The sequence below is a fragment of the Salmo salar genome, chromosome ssa22 (assembly GCF_905237065.1).
Source record: "Salmo salar chromosome ssa22, Ssal_v3.1, whole genome shotgun sequence".
Classification (NCBI taxonomy): Eukaryota; Metazoa; Chordata; class Actinopteri; order Salmoniformes; family Salmonidae; genus Salmo; species Salmo salar.
Window position 1 is genome coordinate 49805014 of NC_059463.1, and position 18585 is coordinate 49823598.

Here is an 18585-nt window from a genome sequence, read left to right on the forward strand (position 1 = left end):
TGGGATACAGCCTGCAGTAGGTCCCCGGTTGGGGTTGATGGGCTACAGCCTGCAGTAGGTCCCCGGTTGGGGTTGATGGGCTACAGCCTGCAGTAGGTCCCAGGTTGGGGTTGATGGGCTACAGCCTGCAGTAGGTCCCAGGTTGGGGTTGACGGGCTACAGCCTGCAGTAGGTCCCTGGTTGGGGTTGACGGGCTACAGCCTGCAGTAGGTCCCTGGTTGGGGTTGATGGGCTACAGCCTGCAGTAGGTCCCTGGTTGGGGTTGACGGGATACAGCCTGCAGTAGGTCCCCGGTTGGGGTTGATGGGCTACAGCCTGCAGTAGGTCTACAAACAGTAGGTAATGGCCGGGCCATGGTGGGTGTTAATTTGTTATTGTAACTCAGCAGCTGTGCGGCATGCTCCGAGAGCAGGTGGCAGCCTCCGCAGGGGTGGTGGATGGGGGAGGAGAGAGAGAGAGAGAGAGAGGGAGGAGAAGAGGGGGAGGGAGACAGGAGCATGTGGCGTGTGTGTGTGGGGGGGGAATTATATATCCTGTTTCCATGAGAAACAACACATGAGGGCCTGGATGGGTTCCAATGCTAGTCATTCCTTGCCTTCAATAGGTTGTTGTGTTGCAGAGAGGCAAGAAAGCAACACCACTGTATAGATGGCACAAGGATGCATCAAATAAAGAGACGTGGATGTGCTCTAGACCTACCGCTCTCTCTCTCTCAAATATCAGTTATTATTATATTATCAAATAGAACATTCTGGATTAGCATCTATGCCAAAAATAGCCTACAACATGACAAAAATAGAGCACTGAATCAATCTAAACATTACCTGAATATTCTCAACAAAGATAAACTGATAAAATGTTCAGAATAAATGACTGGTTGCTCCTTCTTGTGACTACGGTAGGATATGGCCTATATGCATTGCAGACTAGTGGTAGCCAAAAACATAATATATATCTTGATTTAAAAGACATGGCTCACAACATTTTGTCTACACACCGTTGATATGCAAACAAGTAGTGGTCTGTTGGGCGGCAGGCAACGTACCGGTTAGGAGAGTGGTAACCGAAAGGTCGCTGGTTCAAACCCAGAACAGACTAATTATTATTATTATTATTATTGTCGTATTTCCCATAATCTGATTTAGCGGCCGTAAAAGATATGTCCCTGCTGTTAACGACCGTGTAACAACGCAGCAGAGTATTGGCTTTTTGTCGAAAGGATTACAATTGGCCCGCCCACTCCAATATTCAGTGCAATGTTGCTACAGTAGCAGCCTATGCCCCTGATACCTGATGCTGCAGTGTTACGGTGTCTATTATCTTGATAGAAAAACAAGTCAGTGGCTGATATCAGTTGACTCGATAAGCGTAATATTTTGGTTATAGTAGGCTGTATCTTGAAACGTGCACATTGCCATTCAAAGTGCGAAGAGCATGGTCGGGATCACGGGCGCTTTGCAATGTAAGTAACTAACCTATCTATGTTTTAGTGCTGTAAAATACATGTTAAACGTTTTTTGTGACCATTTTGGGTATTATTATTATTTTGACATTATCCTATGGCTATTTGTTTGGAGGAGATGGGACAACGTCAAATAGCTACTGGTCGCGCGCGCTCAGGAAAAGACTAAAAAATGCGGAAACTGTTTGCATGGAAGTCTAGTCTATTTTTTCCCATAATATATCCACAACAGTAGACGTGTCTTTTGTCCTGGGTGTTTTGTTGCCTAGTGTAATGTTATGACGTTTAGTAGGCAGACATTTTTTATTTGACTTCAATATTTTGACAGAGAGCGCAAACATTCAATGGGACATTCACACATAGCCCAAGCAGGCCTACATCAAGAAAATATAATTATGTTCACAGTCTTGGTGTCAATTAAAATGTGTCTCATTATAAATACTATTTTTTTGCATTACCTTTGTTGTCATGGTTGTTAACGTTAGCTTATTAAATTAGTAACCTAACTGTAGGCTATAATAACATGCATATAATGATGTTGTGAGCTTTGCCCTCGTATAGCTGATAATATCCTGATATTATGCTGCAAAGGCCGCCACTCTAAATGTGCCTTTTCAGTGGATGATTTGGAATTAATCCACCAGGCAAAGTTTTGCACCATCTGGAGCTTTGCAGCTTTTCAAGACAATAACACCAGGCGGTCTAAAGACTGCCAATAGAGAACTCCCACTTGTCTACTTAGCCTGTGGGACAAAGGCACAGTCATGCAATGCAAGTGGGGTCGCCATACCTAGCCACAGCCTCAAGGCACAACTGTATTTGTGTGTTTGACCCGGGAGAAACAATTCGTCTCCCTTTTGTCCCAATGTCGGAATAACAAACGATGGCTCGACAAAGAGAGACAGTAGTCCTAATGATGAAACATAGTTTGTTACAGTAACCAGCAGAGAGCAGCAGAGCTCCTCTGGCATCCATGATGGAACTGTAATGGGGATTCATCTTCCGTTTTATGGTTCTTAGTGTTCTTGGATTTAGGTCCAAAATGTTGACCAGAACGAATACATATTGAAATACAGCTAGTTTGAATGTAGTTGTTTTCTCAATGGTATAACTTGAGAGAAAAAAAATGTCAATGGTATAACTTGAATAGTTTTACAGTATGGAGGGGAGTGTGGCGCCTCTGTTGTTTTGCTAGGAGATAGTGTGCAAGGAGATAGTTGTGTGATGACAAACGTGCCAAAGAGAACACAGCATCGCTCACGTTCGTTCTCAATCACTGTTTTGTCCCTTGATTCAATTAAATCCACTTGAAAACATGTGGGCAAGTTGGACACAACTACAATTTTCCTCTTTTCCTTATTTTTTCTAAATTTTTTGTGATTCCATTCCCCTGACTTTTTAAAGGGAAATAAATAAATTACAAAAGGGCCCTGCAGGTTTGCATTAGGCTCCTAATTGGTTTTGGCTTGAGTGGCTCCTCCGGGTTGCCAGATCTGGCGCCTTTATGTTGTGTTGTCATGTGGGAGAATTTCCCTGGCGCTGTGGAGAGAGAGGTGCCTGTAGCTGGGAGTGAGTCAGCCCAGCATCCTCATCCCCTCTCATCGTCTCTCATGTACAGCTCTCTTTGGTCTCTGAGTGGGTCTTTTCCACCAGTAACACCTGTTAATGCTTTACTGGGCCCCATGGCGCTGCTCTCATCCAGGACCGTAGTCAGGCCCATCAGATTGGAGGTTTGCTCTAAGCCTGGCCCCCATTAATAACTATCAGAGGATGAATCTGAGTTTGATTCAGAAACGCAGATGATTTGAGTGAAGTGGAGCAGTCTGGAATTGAATTGTTTTTTTTTAGGTGAACTAAGTTTGACTCATCACTGATTGGTGATTACATTTTGTGTGCACAGGCAGATCATACGTAGTCATTTATAAAGTGTGGTTATGAATGGAAACAACTTGAGCACACTTTCATGCTTGGTGTGGAGTTAGATCAGGGTGCCTCGCTTTTCCGTGACCTCATCAATTAGAGCCACAACAAAAACAATCGCAAAAATATTCTGTTCCAAAGTCTTCTATTCATTAATGAGGGTCATAAACTACTAAAATACCAACTCCAAAAGTCTAAATGAAAACCAACCTTTTACTCTTAATAAATCAGTCTATTCCCTTTGGTGAGAGGAAATCACAAACATCCATCTCTCCTATCCATTTTGAAGTCTACCCTAAATCTCCTCCACAAGGGTTAACACGAGTCAGAACCTAGTAACCCAGAGTTTGTGTGTTAGAATCTCTTCATGGATAACTTTAGCATTTTCGCTACTTTGCAACTACTTAGCATGCTAGTTAACCCTTCCCCTAATCTTAACCCTTTAATCTAACTCCTAAACCTTTTAACTACTTAGCTAGCATGTTAACTAGTCCTAACCTTAACCCGTAACCTACCACTAACCTTAAACCCTAACCTTAACTCCTAGCCTAGCTAAAGTTAGCCATCTAGCTAGCCTATCTAACGTTAGCCACAACAAATTGGAGTTCGTGTAATGTACACAAATGCATTATGAAGAAAGAAAATCGTGTAATGAAATGGTGTAAGACACACAAAAAAGTGAACCTTTTCGTGTGCCTGTCACAAATTTTGAATAAGCAATTTGTGTCTATTTCACAATAAGCTGTGATAGTGTGTTGCGAGCCACTGACTCAATAAATCTCCCTTGACAGACCCTGTCATGTAGGAGTGTTTTTGTGAGCTAGTCGCCGTCCGTCCTTATTTCACATACCCCTATTATTTCAGCCTGTGAGGCAACCTGAAACGAAGGAGAGAGAGGGAGAGAGACAGAAAAGTGATAGAGAGACAGAGAGAGAAGGAGGGAGGAAGAAAAAAGGGGAGAGGAACTGATTAACTGTCAGGAGAATGTGAGGCTAATTGACGCCAGGTTCGCACAGCTGTTTCTTGTTGCTGCGCACTGCACGGACCGGGTGGGAGGATTGGATCCAGATGTGGGCCCTGCTCTTCGGATCGCCCGCCAATAACAATCCTCTGGAATGCCAGTCTACAGGAGACAAAACCTATTAGTGGGCCTGGGGCGCGCTCCGCTCCGTTCCTCTCTCCATCTCAACCCTTTTTTTTTTGTGGACGGTCAAGACTATCACTTCTTAGAGGCTTTTTGTTATGGTGTTGAGTTGACTACAGGGCTCAGTTTGCAGAGCTGTCATTTTGTTTGACTAACTAGCCTCATAATGTTGGTACTGTGTCATTGTATCTGCATTACACATTGATATCATATGACACGTTTAAGGTTTGAAACCAGCTATGGGGTTCAAAATGTGTTTAGCATATTTCAGAGGGCTTTTGAAAGTTCCCCAAAATGGATTAATACCTTTGTGTCCTGCTGTGAAAAGTGTTTCTTTCAAAACCGTCATTGAAAATGTATGTATCCTTTCTACCCCTCTGTGTTGTCGGACATTCGACTGGTGGGACGTGGGGGCCTTATTGTCTGCGGGCATTTATTAAGTCTCCTACTTTAAGCAGAGGACATTGACAGAGAACAAAAGTACTAATCACCCAGTAGTAAATTAGAGCGGTCACAGTGGAAAAAGAAAACTGAAAGGACCTTATCACCACATTATGCTTTTTTAATACCCGTTCTTCCCTCCTCCAGCCCAGACAAAGCCTCGTTAGGATTGGTTCCCCCTATACTCCACAGCTTTCGGGATATTCTACCCCTCTCACCCTCTCTCTCTCGCACTCTCTCTCCTGGTCAATGGGGATGGGGAGTCCAGCTGCAGTGGCTTGTCAGCACCCAGAGGAGAGTTCAAATCAATGCCTGTATGAGTTTCCCATTGAAGACTGATAGCACAATATGGACTGGGATTCAAATGAGAAACTCAGTTGTCAGTTATTTTGGGAGCCCCCCCCCCCTCAAAAAAAAAGACTTCTCAGAATTTCCCCCCCAATCCTTTCAAGAGTTAGGACATCTTTCAAATGCAAACCTTCTCTCGCAAGGCATTCTTTACATTGTCATAACTGTTTACATTCTTTACATTGTCATAACTGTTTGCATTCTTTACACTGACATGACATAACCGTGACGTGACACATCATCGGCTATTTAAAATAATGTGTAAAACTGTCCCAAGTCTGTCTCGTTATATGCTTTAGCGCACGTGTCAAACTCAGTCCATTGAGGGGCGGGTGTCTGTGGGTTTTCACTCGTCCCTTGTACTTCATTTATTAATTAAGGTCTCTAATTAGTAAGGAGCTCCCCTCACCTGATTGTCTAGGTGTTAATTGAAAGGAAAAACCAGCAGACACTAGGTCCTCCATGGAAGGAGTTTGACACTCCTGCTTTAGCGCTAACGGTTTTTCTGGCTAACCAGCAGACCTAAATCACGGATGATGGAAGGTTCAGACAAAGTCTTCCCATGTGTCTGTTGTACGAGCGCTTTATGCTTCCTGATGCTACCTCATCAAACTGCACCCCATTTATCACAGCTCTGTTTCCAGTCCTGCTGAGCTTCAGTGTCACCCAGGGAAGGGGGTCTGTTCAGGATCTGTAGTCATAAAGTGCTGATTTTGGATCAGTTTTGCCTATTAAAATCATCGGCTGAATACAATTATTAGCATCAGGGGTAACCTGATCCTAGATCAGCACTTCCACTCTGAGATGCTTCATGAAAAGGGGCCCAGTTGTAGTGAAATCAAACCCTGCTGTTATCTCCAACTTTCCAGACGCTATACAACGATGCTTGTTCTCTTTTGTTGGAATGTGATCTTATCAGCAGACCTGTACCATGATGTTCATGTGTCTTTCCTTTAGTGGTATCTTTTGCTTGTTGGCATTGTGTGTTGTGATAGCAGAGGATCAGTGGTGTTATTATGCCCTTAGTTTGAAATAACCATCAAGGAGAGGGCCAACCCTAACACTATTATGCTCTTAGTTTGAAATAACCATCAAGGAGAGGGCCAACCCTAACACTATTATGCTCTTAGTTTGAAATAACCATCAAGGAGAGGGCCAACCCTAACACTATTATGCTCTTAGTTTGAAATAACCATCAAGGAGAGGGCCAACCCTAACACTATTATGCCCTTAGTTTGAAATAACCATCAAGGAGAGGGCCAACCCTAACACTATTATGCTCTTAGTTTGAAATAACCATCAAGGAGAGGGCCAACCCTAACACTATTATGCTCTTAGTTTGAAATAACCATCAAGGCCAACCCTAACACTATTATGCCCTATCTTTGCCTCTTGTGGTCACAAAGCCGAGGCAGGTGGTCTCATCATCCTTAGTGTGTGGGGAAGTTTTGTGGAGAGACATCTTTGTTTTGTTTAATTCGCTTTGTTGGTTTTTGTCATTTTTGTTTTGTTTATTGTTTATTTCACTTGCTTTGGCAATGTAAACATGTTTCTCATGCTAGTAAAGCCCCTTTGAATTGAGAGAGAGAGCGAGAGAGAGAGAGAGAGAGAACTTGTATCAGTTTTAGACAACAAAGAGAAACACACAACTTGTCTGTTTGTTTTGTTAGTGTGAGTCTCTCTCTCTCACACGCACACAAACACACCTTCAGGGGGAGCGCACTTCTGACAAGTCTAAACATCCCTGCGGCTGAACCCTGAGTAAGGCAAAGGCATGCCCATGTGTGTCTGCCCCGAGTCCTCAGAGTTCTTATCTAGCTGAGCTGTAAAACCTTCACACTGGCAAGTGATTCAAATCACATTTTTTGCATATCCGATTCCAATCTGATCTTTTTCCTGCAGTTGAACAGCCAAAAAGCACATGGAATCGGATATATTACGCCACATTACGCCACATGATTCCTCAAATCAAATTCTATTTGTCACATGCATTGAATACAGGTGTAGACCTTACCATGAAACGCGTACTTACGAGCCCTTACGAGTCCTTTGTGGGGGTTTTAAATCAGATAATAATCTGATTCCTCGCCATGTGTCTGAACGGTCAAATCTGATTTATTTAGTTTGTAGACTGTTATTTGGCATATCTTGTTACTTGTCAAACTGTCAACAGAGTAGCAAGAATATGTTTAGCTAATTAGCTTGTTAATTGTTAACAAACAAATGAGTGAATGTGCTAGAAAGCTGAACAGTTACCTAGCTAGCTGGTTGACTGCCTTGGCTAGCCAGAAATGACTTGTTTATAAAAGTTGGATCATCTTATCCTTTGAGGCTTTAAAAGTTTTCCTACACTATGATTTTGAACACTCAAAACAACTGGGAGACTTCCATGGCATAACTTCGGAGTGAGATGAAGCACGAGTAGTACCACCAATCAGTCTACACCACTACGTGCACAACCGTTGTTACTATGACAACTAGCGTAGCCATGTCAGCAAATGACTGCTGTCTGAACACACACATCTGATTCGGTCACTTGTAACTTGCTGTTTGGACAGTCAGTATTCCAAAACGGATTTGAAAAACCAAACTGATTTGAGCATTAAGGCCTGCAGTGTGAACAATGCTTAATTGAGCGCTTGACAAATCCCCCAGCAGGCTCTGTCTCTGCCTGGTCAGGTGTTCCCAACACAGCTCTCCAGATGAGCCACCTGCAAAACACAGGTGTGGCCGTCGCTACACAATAGCACAACACAGCTGCTCTTGCCCGGGGGATAACGAGAAGTTTATAATAGGATCAACTGCAGGTAGAGGAAGGAACACACACGCACGGTCACAGTAACCGTACACCCTGATGAGATGAGGTCTCTGGCTGGTCATGTCAAAGCGCGCCTTTGAGTCGAAACGACAAGGACTTTCCCGGGCCCCCGTTTTGATGTATGTTTAATTTCACCTGCCTATTGTTACGTCTCTGACATGACAGGAACAATACAGTTCTTTGTGGGTCAGAAAGTGGCACTATTGTCAGGTCCTTCCTGTAAGCACAACGGGCGACACAACCAACCACCACCATGGAAGGAAAATCAAGTTAAACCATTTAATAGGAAGAGAAATGCGGTTTGGGTTCTTACTTTTTTTGTTGCTTTCTACCCTCACCTGTCCTACTGCTCAGACATGCCTCTTGTGAAATGTCTGCTCTCTTTAAAAGCTGTTTTACAAGGTGGCTGTTAAGTATACCGAACAAAAATATAAATGCAACATGGAACAATTTCAAAGATTTTGCTGAGTTACAATTCATATAAGGAAATCAGTCAATTGAAATAAATAAATTAGGCCCTAATCTATGGATTTCACATGACTGGGCAGGGGCGGGGAGCCAGGTCCACCCACTGGGGAACCAGGCCCAGCCAATGAGAATTTGTTTTTCCCCACAAAAAAATACTCCTCAGAACCCCCCCCCTCCCCCCGCAGGTGAAGTAGCCGGATGTGGAGGTCCTGGGCTGGCGTGCTTACACGTGGTCTGCGGTTTGGAGGCTGGTTGGACGTACTGCCAAATTCTATAAAACGACATTGGAGGTGACTTATGGTAGAGAAATTAACATTAAATTCTCTGGCAACAGCTCTGGTGGACATTCCTGCAGTCAGCATGCCAATTGCACGCTTCCTCAACTTGAGAAAACTTGAACATTTTCTACGGTTGGCAGAGGAGGACAAACTTCAGACAAGCTCTTACTGCATTGTGCATTTAGTGATTATAATACTGTAAGTGGGAGCATGTAAGGCTTTAACTATATATGCCACAGATAGCCCAGTAGGTTTATCTGGTGCTCGGTTTAAATGGAGAGAGAGAAGGAGAAGGTGGTTATTGAATATCGTTTAACAGAGTTATTGGAGAAAAGGTTTGGAGTCAGTCTGTGCACTTGGCCTTCCTCTGTGGAAACTTCAGGAAGATGCAGCCAAGTGAGCGTGTGACCCACCTCTCGTAAATTCTATGCGTGTGCACACGCACACACATGTGCTCTCTTTCATACACATACACACACACACACACACACATCAACACAAACATACACAAATGCACTCTCTCTCTCTTTCACTACCACACACACATCAACATACACATACATACACAATGCACACACAGTCCTCCCCTTCTCCAACCCAAAGTGTAACAAGAGATCTGACGTTTTTCCATGGGTGAGTAGGCGGGTCAGGCCTTACTTAAACTAATCGCTCCCAGCAGTGTTGAACAGCCAGACACTCTGGAGCCGTGGGCTGAGGTTTTGGAATGCCACTGCCGGCTCAATGCATGCCTTTCATCGAGAGTGAGGGAGAGAGAGAGGGAATGAGAAGGGGGGATGAGGGAGAGAGAGGGAATGAGAAGGGGGGATGAGGGCTTGAGAAGGGGGGATGAGGGAGAGAGAGGGAATGAGAAGGGGGGATGAGGGAGAGAGAGGGAATAAGAAGGGGGATGAGGGGGAATGAGAAAGGGGGATGAGGGAGAGAGAGGGAATGAGAAGGGGGGATGAGGGAGAGAGAGGGAATGAGAAGGGGGATGAGGGAGAGAGTCAGGGAATGAGAAGGGGGGATGAGGGAGAGAGAGGGAATAAGAAGGGGGGATGAGAGGGAATGAGAAAGGGGGATGAGGGAGAGAGGGAATGAGAAGGGGGGATGAGGGAGAGAGAGAGGGAATGAGAAGGGGGGATGAGGGAGAGAGAGAGGGAATGAGAAGGGGGGATGAGGGAGAGAGAGAGGGAATGAGAAGGGGGATGCAGAAGAGAGAGGGATTGAGAAGGGGGGGTGAGGGAGAGAGAAAAGAATATAGCGGACCCATTTGGGTGATATAGGAGGAGTGTCTGAAAAGTAGGGTAGAGGAGGAGCTTGTGGGGGGGTGGCTAAAGTAGCAATCAATGGATTTTTGGGTGTGTTTGCTCGAAGTGTCTCCCCCCACCCCACACATTTGTTTTTAATATCCCCGGGATGAGCTACAAACAAGCCTTTGATTGAATCAATAGCTTTGAATATAGTCTTCTTGGGGACGAGGCCTAGAGAGAACACCCCCCCCAACCACCCTCCCCATCCATAGGACTTCACATGGCCTGTTCTGATTTGATATCATTATTGTGCCAAGCATACAGTGAAGAAAATAGTCCCTCACTTTAGCGTGTGACCAGACCACTGCCAAGCATCATATTTATTTTACATGTTTTTCCTTCACCCTAAATGATCCTAGCAGACATGGAGAAAATCATTATGTCTCCTGTCAGGTTGTCCCCACACCAGATGTAATGGAAAAGAGAGCATTAAAAGATCAGACGGGACTCCTGCGGTTTCCTCCTCCGATAAACTAAAGCAGAAGTCGGCAAAGAAAAGCAAAAGGTAAGGGGAGAGTTAGAGAGGGAGAGTTAGAGAGAGACAATGGTTAAGGTGAGAAGTCATCTCTTCGTCTGTCTCTCTACCTCTGTCTATTATTTGCACAGGACAATGGACAGAAAAATAAGCACATTTTCCAAAAAAAGGCAATTTCCTCCAGAATGCACACATAGTCCATTGAGTTCTTTGCAGTAGTGTGGAGATAGAGAGGTGCTGGAGCAGAGGAGAGCAAACGTGTTCCAAATGGCACCTTATTCCCTTCATAGTGCACTATTTTTGAGAGAGAGAGAGACACACACACGGAGCTTAAGGTGCATTGTGCCTTCATTGATTCCAAGGGAACCCCTGTGGCCTGAGATATGGTGGGTGGGAGGCAAGCCAAGGAGTGATCTGTTTTGGCTGGCTCTCAAGCCTGTGAATGTCCAAAGACATGCTTGGCCTTCAAGAGACAATCCAAAAAAATACACACACACAAACACTCTCTTGCGTCTACTTGAACCAAGGTGGGGGGATAGGTGCTTTACGACTGGAGAAAAAATTCACTTACCAGCATCTGTGTTTTTTGTTTACTTCCTGCATGGAGCCCTATTCTCATGTTGTTAGCAAATTAGCATGTTGGCTAGCGTCAGCATATTTGCGCAGCATTAGCAGTCATTATTGCAAATGAAGGTAATGAATGTTTTCAGTTATTTTAAATGTATTTACTCATGTAAGACACTCAAGCTGCCTCAAAGGCTTTTTCTCATTTGGTAAAAAGTTTGTCCTCCCCCTCTCCTCCTTGACCCGGAAACCAATAAGTAGTAGAGTGGTCGAGGAGGATTTCAATTTGTTAGTAGGCAAATAGAAGACGGTCCTCCCCTCCTCAATAGCCTCCTTTTGGTGAGGAAGTACAAGTGTACACTACTTTAGTACTTCACGGAAGAGTTTTGAAATCTGTAGGGCTGACCCCATTTAGTCGACAGGTCGATAGGCTGTTGGTCGACTGAGATGTTTTTAGTCGAGCAGTGGCAAATATATATTAAAACATTTATGGAACACAAGACACCTGTCTGATTCACGCCTGTCTCAGTGGACTAATCCACTGTGGAGGCTGCGGGGAAGGCACACCAGTATCACCAGTAGTACATTTACCGTTCATTCCCATGATTTCGAATCTACCATGTTTGTTTGGTTACAGTATTTTCTGTTAATGCATTCAATATATTGTTATTACAGTCTTACGTTGTCATTGTAGGAGTGGACACGTTGTTTGCAGAGCAACAACCTAGGCTAAAATACATATTTAAGAACAGACAACTCTCGGTCGACAAATATGTTTTTCAGTCAGGGACAGCCCTGCCACACGCCCTTTGAATCAGCTGTTGTTGTTTTTTACGGAGAAAGCATGCAAACATTTAAAAAACGACATGCTTTTTACTATATAAGGTCTTGCATAACTAGCTAAATTAGTTTTTATCACTTTATACATTTATTTTGGGAGTCCACCCTGTAAACATAATTTGCATGATTGGAGGAGAGTCTCATTTCATGCAAGCACATTTTCAGCCACTTTCCCTCTCCTTGCCGCCTCTCCTCGATTACCAGAGAGGACACAGGAGTTGAGCAAATCCAATTGACAAAAGGCTGTAGTTTTCTGTCTGTTTCTTTACTTCCTGAGTAGGCTTCCATGTCTGTCTGTCATTAGCTTGTTTGCTAAGTATTAGCAGTCATTATGCCATTATCACCAATGAAATTCGCAGTAAATGCTGCTGCCTCCCTCCCTCCCTGCTTGCTTCGCAAACATTCGTCACCGAAAACGTTCTCAAATGGCTTTGTATGCTAATACAGCCCAACATTTGACTTAAGCCGTCAGAGATGTAAACCAAACGTAGCGCTAAGGCTAATACATTAGCCGTTGCATACAGATCATGCGTGCGTTGCCGTAGCAATAATGGGGCTCCTGCTGCGTTGTGGTGGTTGGCAGCTTTCTCTGCACAGAGAAGAGGGGGCCCACAGCACTGCCGGGCTCGACCCAGCTGTGTTGCCCTCTGGGGCTTGTTAAAAAAGCCTGGAGATAATTCCCATTTCAGAAACGAAGCTCTTTTACTCCAGCCCCCTTTGAGATGGAGCCTCCCATCAGCAGCCACCACAGCCATTCATGGGGCATTGGAGCCGCCACAAGGCTGCGTGGCCACCTTTTGTGATGATAATGTCACCTTTCAGTAGTCAACGCAGCTGACCGGGGGCCTCTGTGTTTTCCTAGCACAAGCTGGTGTGTGTAAAGGCTTTTGGGTTCGCTCCAAGAGGGGAGCAGTTTGTGCCTGGGTCTTTTGCTGAAGAAGGATGTTTTTTGAGACCACATGACATGCCCCATCCCTGTCAGAGTAGGCTACCGTTGGCACTCTTCACTGTCAATGTACTGTAGAGGGTAATGATTGCATCTGAGAGTAGGTTATCCAAAATACGTTATCACTCACCGAGGTGTGACCACACTTTGGTAGAGGCTTTGTGGGAACACACACACTCTTTGGCCCAGCACAGCTGTATCCATTGGATCCGTAGCTATATCATTTGAGCTCATTGTGGACTCAAGGCCACAACCATCCCCCTATTGTGTTATTGACTTTACATTTGTTTATGTGTAACTCTGTGTTGTTGTTTTTGTCGCACTGCTTTGCTTTATCTTGGCCAGGTCGCAGTTGTAAATGAGAACTTGTTCTCAACTGGCCTACCTGGTTAAATAAAGGTGAAATAAAAATAAATAAAAAAATTGCTTTCGCTCGCACAATAAACCATCCAACACAAGGCAAATTGAGTGATTGAGTGAGGTAATGATTTTATGTTTCTCTCTCCACCCCCTTCAGACCCTCCAACGTCCATACTCCTGGTTCCTCCAAGCTCGGGACTGTAGGAGAGTGCTGGTGCTGTCGTTTAAGCTCTGTTTATGTTTCTAAAAGTAGATGTTCGGAGAGCGTGTGAACACAACCAGATGCTCAAGGTTCACTGGGATATCTCATTTTGTAGGCAGCTAGCAACGGACCCTTTTCTTTTTCAATCTCGGGCCGCACAGCCCAGCACAATGGTTAACAGCTGTGGGAGACTGCATGAAGAAGGAGCTAAAGCAATTCCATACCACATTCAGTCTTGACTTTCCTCATTAAAAAATGATGCCATAAGTGTATGCTGTCCTTTCCCCCTCTATTATGGGCCAACCATAGATGGTTCACCCAGTGTGGCAGAGAAAACGAAAGGCTAAGAGTGGTTGGTTGGTGTGGTTTATCTGATATGAGGTGCTAGTTAGCATGGACACACTAACCTGTAGGGCTAGCGAGCGTAGCGTCTGGGTTAGCATCTGCAGAGCACCCGCTGTCAGTGCTGCGCCTCCTGTTCTCCCTACCAAGGCGCTCTGGCCCTCTCTCCCATGGCCAGATGCACTCTTTATCAGTCCAAGGATATCCGATAAAGCTGTGCTGTGCGTGCGTGCGTGTGTGCAACCCGCAGTATCAGCTGAACCTTGGGAAGCCATTAGGATGTGTGTCTGTGTGTGTGTGTGTGTGTGTGTGTGTGTCTGTGTGTCTGTGTGTCTGTGTGTGTGTGTGTGTGTGTGTGTGTCTGTGTCTGTGTGTGTGTGTGTGTGTGTGTGTGTGTGTGTGTGTGTGTGTGTGTGTGTGTGTGTGTGTGTGTGTGTGTGTGTGTGTGTGTGCTATATCACCTTCTTAATGAACTGCTTGTGTTTTACTACTGTTTGTTTGTTGTTGTTTTGAGCATTTGTGTGTGTTATTTTAGAGTATCCCTGTCTAGAACTTTGAAAAGCCTTGATTATGTGTACCGTGGTTTGCAAGTTGTCAATTATAAAGCCTAATAATGAATAATGTACTCTCCACTGAATAAAAAGGAACTCGGGCTTGACAATCTAAAGTCAGCACAAAAAAAATGTATTTTTAGAGGCTTCCATGCCCCAAACATTTTGGTGGAAAGCAAAACCATCCGTCTTTCTCTCTTACATTTAACTCAGTGAAGCTTGAGGACAAGAGGTTGCATTCAACTCCCTTCACATGTCCACACACTGCATTCAATGGTCTACCAGACTGCATTAAGTTGGTAAAACAAAAAGTAAAAGGACCACGGAGGGGGTATAAGACATTGTTTGAGCCCCACTCTTGAAGGGGTTTAAAAGGAAAGTAATGCCCCCCCAAAGGAAAGTAATGCCCCCCCAAAGGAAAGTAATCCCCCCCCAAAGGAAAGTAATGCCCCCAAAAGGAAAGTAATGCCCCCCAAAGGAAAGTAATGCCCCCCCAAAAGGAAAGTAATGCCCCCAAAGGAAAGTAATGCCCCCCCAAAGGAAAGTAATGCCCCCCCAAAAGGAAAGTAATGCCCCCCCCAAAGGAAAGTAATGCCCCCCAAAGGAAAGTAATGCCCCCCCAAAGGAAAGTAATGCCCCCAAAGGAAAGTAATGCCCCCCCAAAGGAAAGTAATGCCCCCCAAAGGAAAGTAATGCCCCCCCAAAGGAAAGTAATGCCCCCCCAAAAGGAAAGTAATGCCCCCCCAAAAGGAAAGTAATGCCCCCCAAAAGGAAAGTAATGCCCCCCAAAAGGAAAGTAATGCCCCCAAAATGAAAGTAATGCCCCCCAAAAGGAAAGTAATGCCCCCCAAAAGGAAAGTAATGCCCCCCAAAAGGAAAGTAATGCCCCCAAAAGGAAAGTAATGCCCCCCCAAAAGGAAAGTAATGCCCCCCCAAAAGGAAAGTAATGCCCCCCAAAAAGGAAAGTAATGCCCCCCAAAAGGAAAGTAATGCCCCCCCAAAAGGAAAGTAATGCCCCCCAAAAGGAAAGTAATGCCCCCCCAAAAGGAAAGTAATGCCCCCCAAAAGGAAAGTAATGCCCCCCAAAAGGAAAGTAATGCCCCCCAAAAGGAAAGTAATGCCCCCCAAAATTAAAGTAATGCCCCCCAAAAAGGAAAGTAATGCCCCCCAAAGGAAAGTAATGCCCCCCCAAAATTAAAGTAATGCCCCCCAAAAGGAAAGTAATGCCCCCCCAAAAGGAAAGTAATGCCCCCCCAAAAGGAAAGTAATGCCCCCCAAAGGAAAGTAATGCCCCCCAAAGGAAAGTAATGCCCCCCAAAGGAAAGTAATGCCCCCCAAAGGAAAATAATGCCCCCCCAAAAGGAAAGTAATGCCCCCCCAAAGGAAAGTAATGCCCCCCCAAAATGAAAGTAATGCCCCCCCAAAGGAAAGTAATGCCCCCCCAAAAAGGAAAGTAATGCCCCCCCAAAAGGGAAAGTAATGCCCCCCCCAAAAGGAAAGTAATACCCCCTGACCCCCGCTTTCTTGGCTCTGTTTAGTCTGTAGGTGCCAGGACAATTAGTTACGTTTATTACGAGGCCTGTCGCTAAATACACTAAATAGATTAGTGCCTCATTGGCTGAGCTCCACCGAGAGGGGCGTGGCCTCATCAGTGACATCAGCACAGCAACCTGCCCCTGGAAACAGAGAAGAGAGTCTGTGGGAAAAGGGGGGAGGAGTCAGAGAGAGAGAGAGAGAGGGAGAGAGAGAGGTAGAGAGAGAACACACAGTGTGTGTGTGTGTGTGTGTGTCAGAGAGAGAGAGAGAGAGAGAGAGAGAGAGAGAGAGAGAGGTAGAGAGAGAACACACAGTGTGTGTGTGTGTGTGACAGAGAGAGCAGTGTGTGTGTCAGAGAGAGAGAGAGAGAGAGAGAGAGAGAGAACAGCAGAGGGAGTACTAGACTGCCTGGATATCCTCTTCCATCTGGGAGCCATCTGTGTTCCTCTGGCTCTGGGCTCCTCCACACTGGGGCTCACATATGTGGGAACACAAACACATGCCTGACATATGAAGGAGTGGAGAGAGAGACAAAAAACAGAGAAAAGAGAAGGATAAGAAAGCAAAGTCACCACAGCTGAATTAGGACAGACAAGAGCCGACTAATAGGGTGGAGGTAAAACACTTTTTATTTGTATTTCACATTTTCTCTGTTGCGTGCTGAAGTGATCAGTCTTTTTTTTAATTGTGTGTGTATTTTGTGTGGTTTGTCTAGCCTAATTCCCGGCTGTACAGATGGTGCATGATCCCCTCTGTAATCTTCTCCTCATCTCTTTATCCTTGTCTGTTGGGGGAAGACAGGGATGCATATGGCTAACAGTTAGCTTAGCACTGGAAAACTGTTGCCTTTTGAGATCAATTCGGTCAACTCTGTATTGGAAATGAGTTTGTTGTGGCATTGGGTCTGGTTTTGAATTGGAACATTCACTGACACTGTAAATGTGGGACTACTTACTACTCGAACATTGCTTCTTAGTTGCTTCTTCCATGTGGAAAAATCTTTTAAGGTTAACAAAATGGATGCTTATATTGAGGTGAGGTTCAAGTTACTATACCGAGTCAGTGAAGGTTAAAGAAGGATATTGCTATCTTTCATGTTTTCCTTATGCGTTAAAGTTTACCTGGCAACACATTGTTAAGAGTAATATCCAGATTATGCTCTTATTGCTAACACTGTGTGCAAGCCTCACACTGTTCCATAGCGTACATACGTAGTATATTCATTATAATGTAGGGCAAGCTATATCTTTTTCATGAAGAGCTCTGCTGCTTCAAAGGGTGATGCCTGGGCATGTTTTGAGGTGAGTGGACTCATCTCTTTGTATTTATGTTTGCTGGGGTGCAGGGGATGACGAGAGAGGCATATAGTGAGAGAGAGAGAGAACCTGGCTAGTCTCAGCCAAGTAGAGCAGGACTCCACGCCTGTCGGGAGAAAGGACTGGGCAGGCTGGAGACAGGGAGTCTCGGGTCTGGAGGCCGGCTGGACATTGTCATACTCCTGACAGCAGGAGCCGTGTGTGTGTGTGCATGTGTGTGAGTGTGTGAGAGAGAGAGATTCTGTTTACTGGTGAATTTTCAACCGTTTCAAAGTAGATTCATTTGTCAAAGTGGTTGATATAGGGGCAGCAGGTAGCCAGACGGTTAAGAGCGTTGGACCAGTAACCGAAAGGTTGCTGATTCGAAACCCTGAACCAACTAGGTGAAAAAACTGTTGATGTGCCCTTGAGCAAGCCACTAATTGCTCCTGTAAGTCACTCTGGATAAGAGTGTTTACTAAAATGTTTAAAAAAATCTATTATGATGCAATGCAGTATTTATCATTAGAAAATCTACATACATTCTCTTAGCTTCTTATCATTTTTATAATAATTTATCCCTAGTTTATACTAGTGATGGGAGAAAATACCCAGCCTTAGTTTATACCAGTTATTAGTGATGAATTGCTGAGATGAATGAGATCAGACTTTCATGAAGTCATTGACACCATTAACCTTTGTCCACTCAGCTTAAATCCTTAGAAACACTGCTCAGAATGCTCCCTTTATCTGTCTTTCCCTCCCTCCCTCTCTCTCTCTCTCTCACACACACACACACACACACACACACACACACACACACACACACACACACACACACACACACACACACACACACACACACGACCCGAGCAGCTGCTTCAATGGTTGTGGAGCAGGAAGCTCTTTATTAGTTCCAGTGACTAGGGCTGTGATATCTGGCCTGGGGGAGGAAAAGGGGAGAGGTGTGTAGGGGGGACCTAATCATGTGATCAGAAGTGGTCCCAATCACAACCATTTGCTCTCTAAACAACTGTTTCTCGCATGTCGGCTGTATCTGTGTGGTGTGTTAGTGCTGTTGTGTGAGAGAGAGAGTGCTTGTGTGTGTGTAGGAGTGCTTGTGTGTGTGTAGGAGTGCTTGTGTGTGTGTAGGAGTGCTTGTGTGTGTGTGTGCGTGTGTGTGTGAGAGTAATGTGAATATGAGAGTGTAAGTGTGTGTGTGTGTGTGTGTGTGTGTGTGTGTGTGTGTGTGGGAGGGAGGGAGGGAGGGAGGGAGGGAGGGAGG

At 44.9% G+C, this 18585-nt stretch overlaps 1 protein-coding gene across 7 annotated transcripts in view; it reads left to right on the forward strand.

Moving 5' to 3' along the window:
• The first annotated feature begins 1234 nt into the window (after positions 1-1234).
• LOC106583659 (CBFA2/RUNX1 partner transcriptional co-repressor 2) overlaps positions 1235-18585 on the forward strand; it is a 69595-nt gene continuing 52244 nt past the window's right edge. For 2 of the 7 annotated variants that reach the window (XM_014168113.2, XM_014168111.2), the window contains exon 1: positions 16325-16621. Coding sequence is in view for 1 of the 7 variants with exons in the window: in XM_014168109.2 (XP_014023584.1) it covers positions 1435-1462 (28 nt within the window). In the remaining 6 variants the exon portion in view is untranslated. Of the gene's footprint in view, positions 1463-16320; positions 16622-18585 lie in introns of those variants that run through there. The other 5 variants (XM_014168107.2, XM_014168109.2, XM_014168112.2 and 2 more) reach the window with 5 other exon arrangements.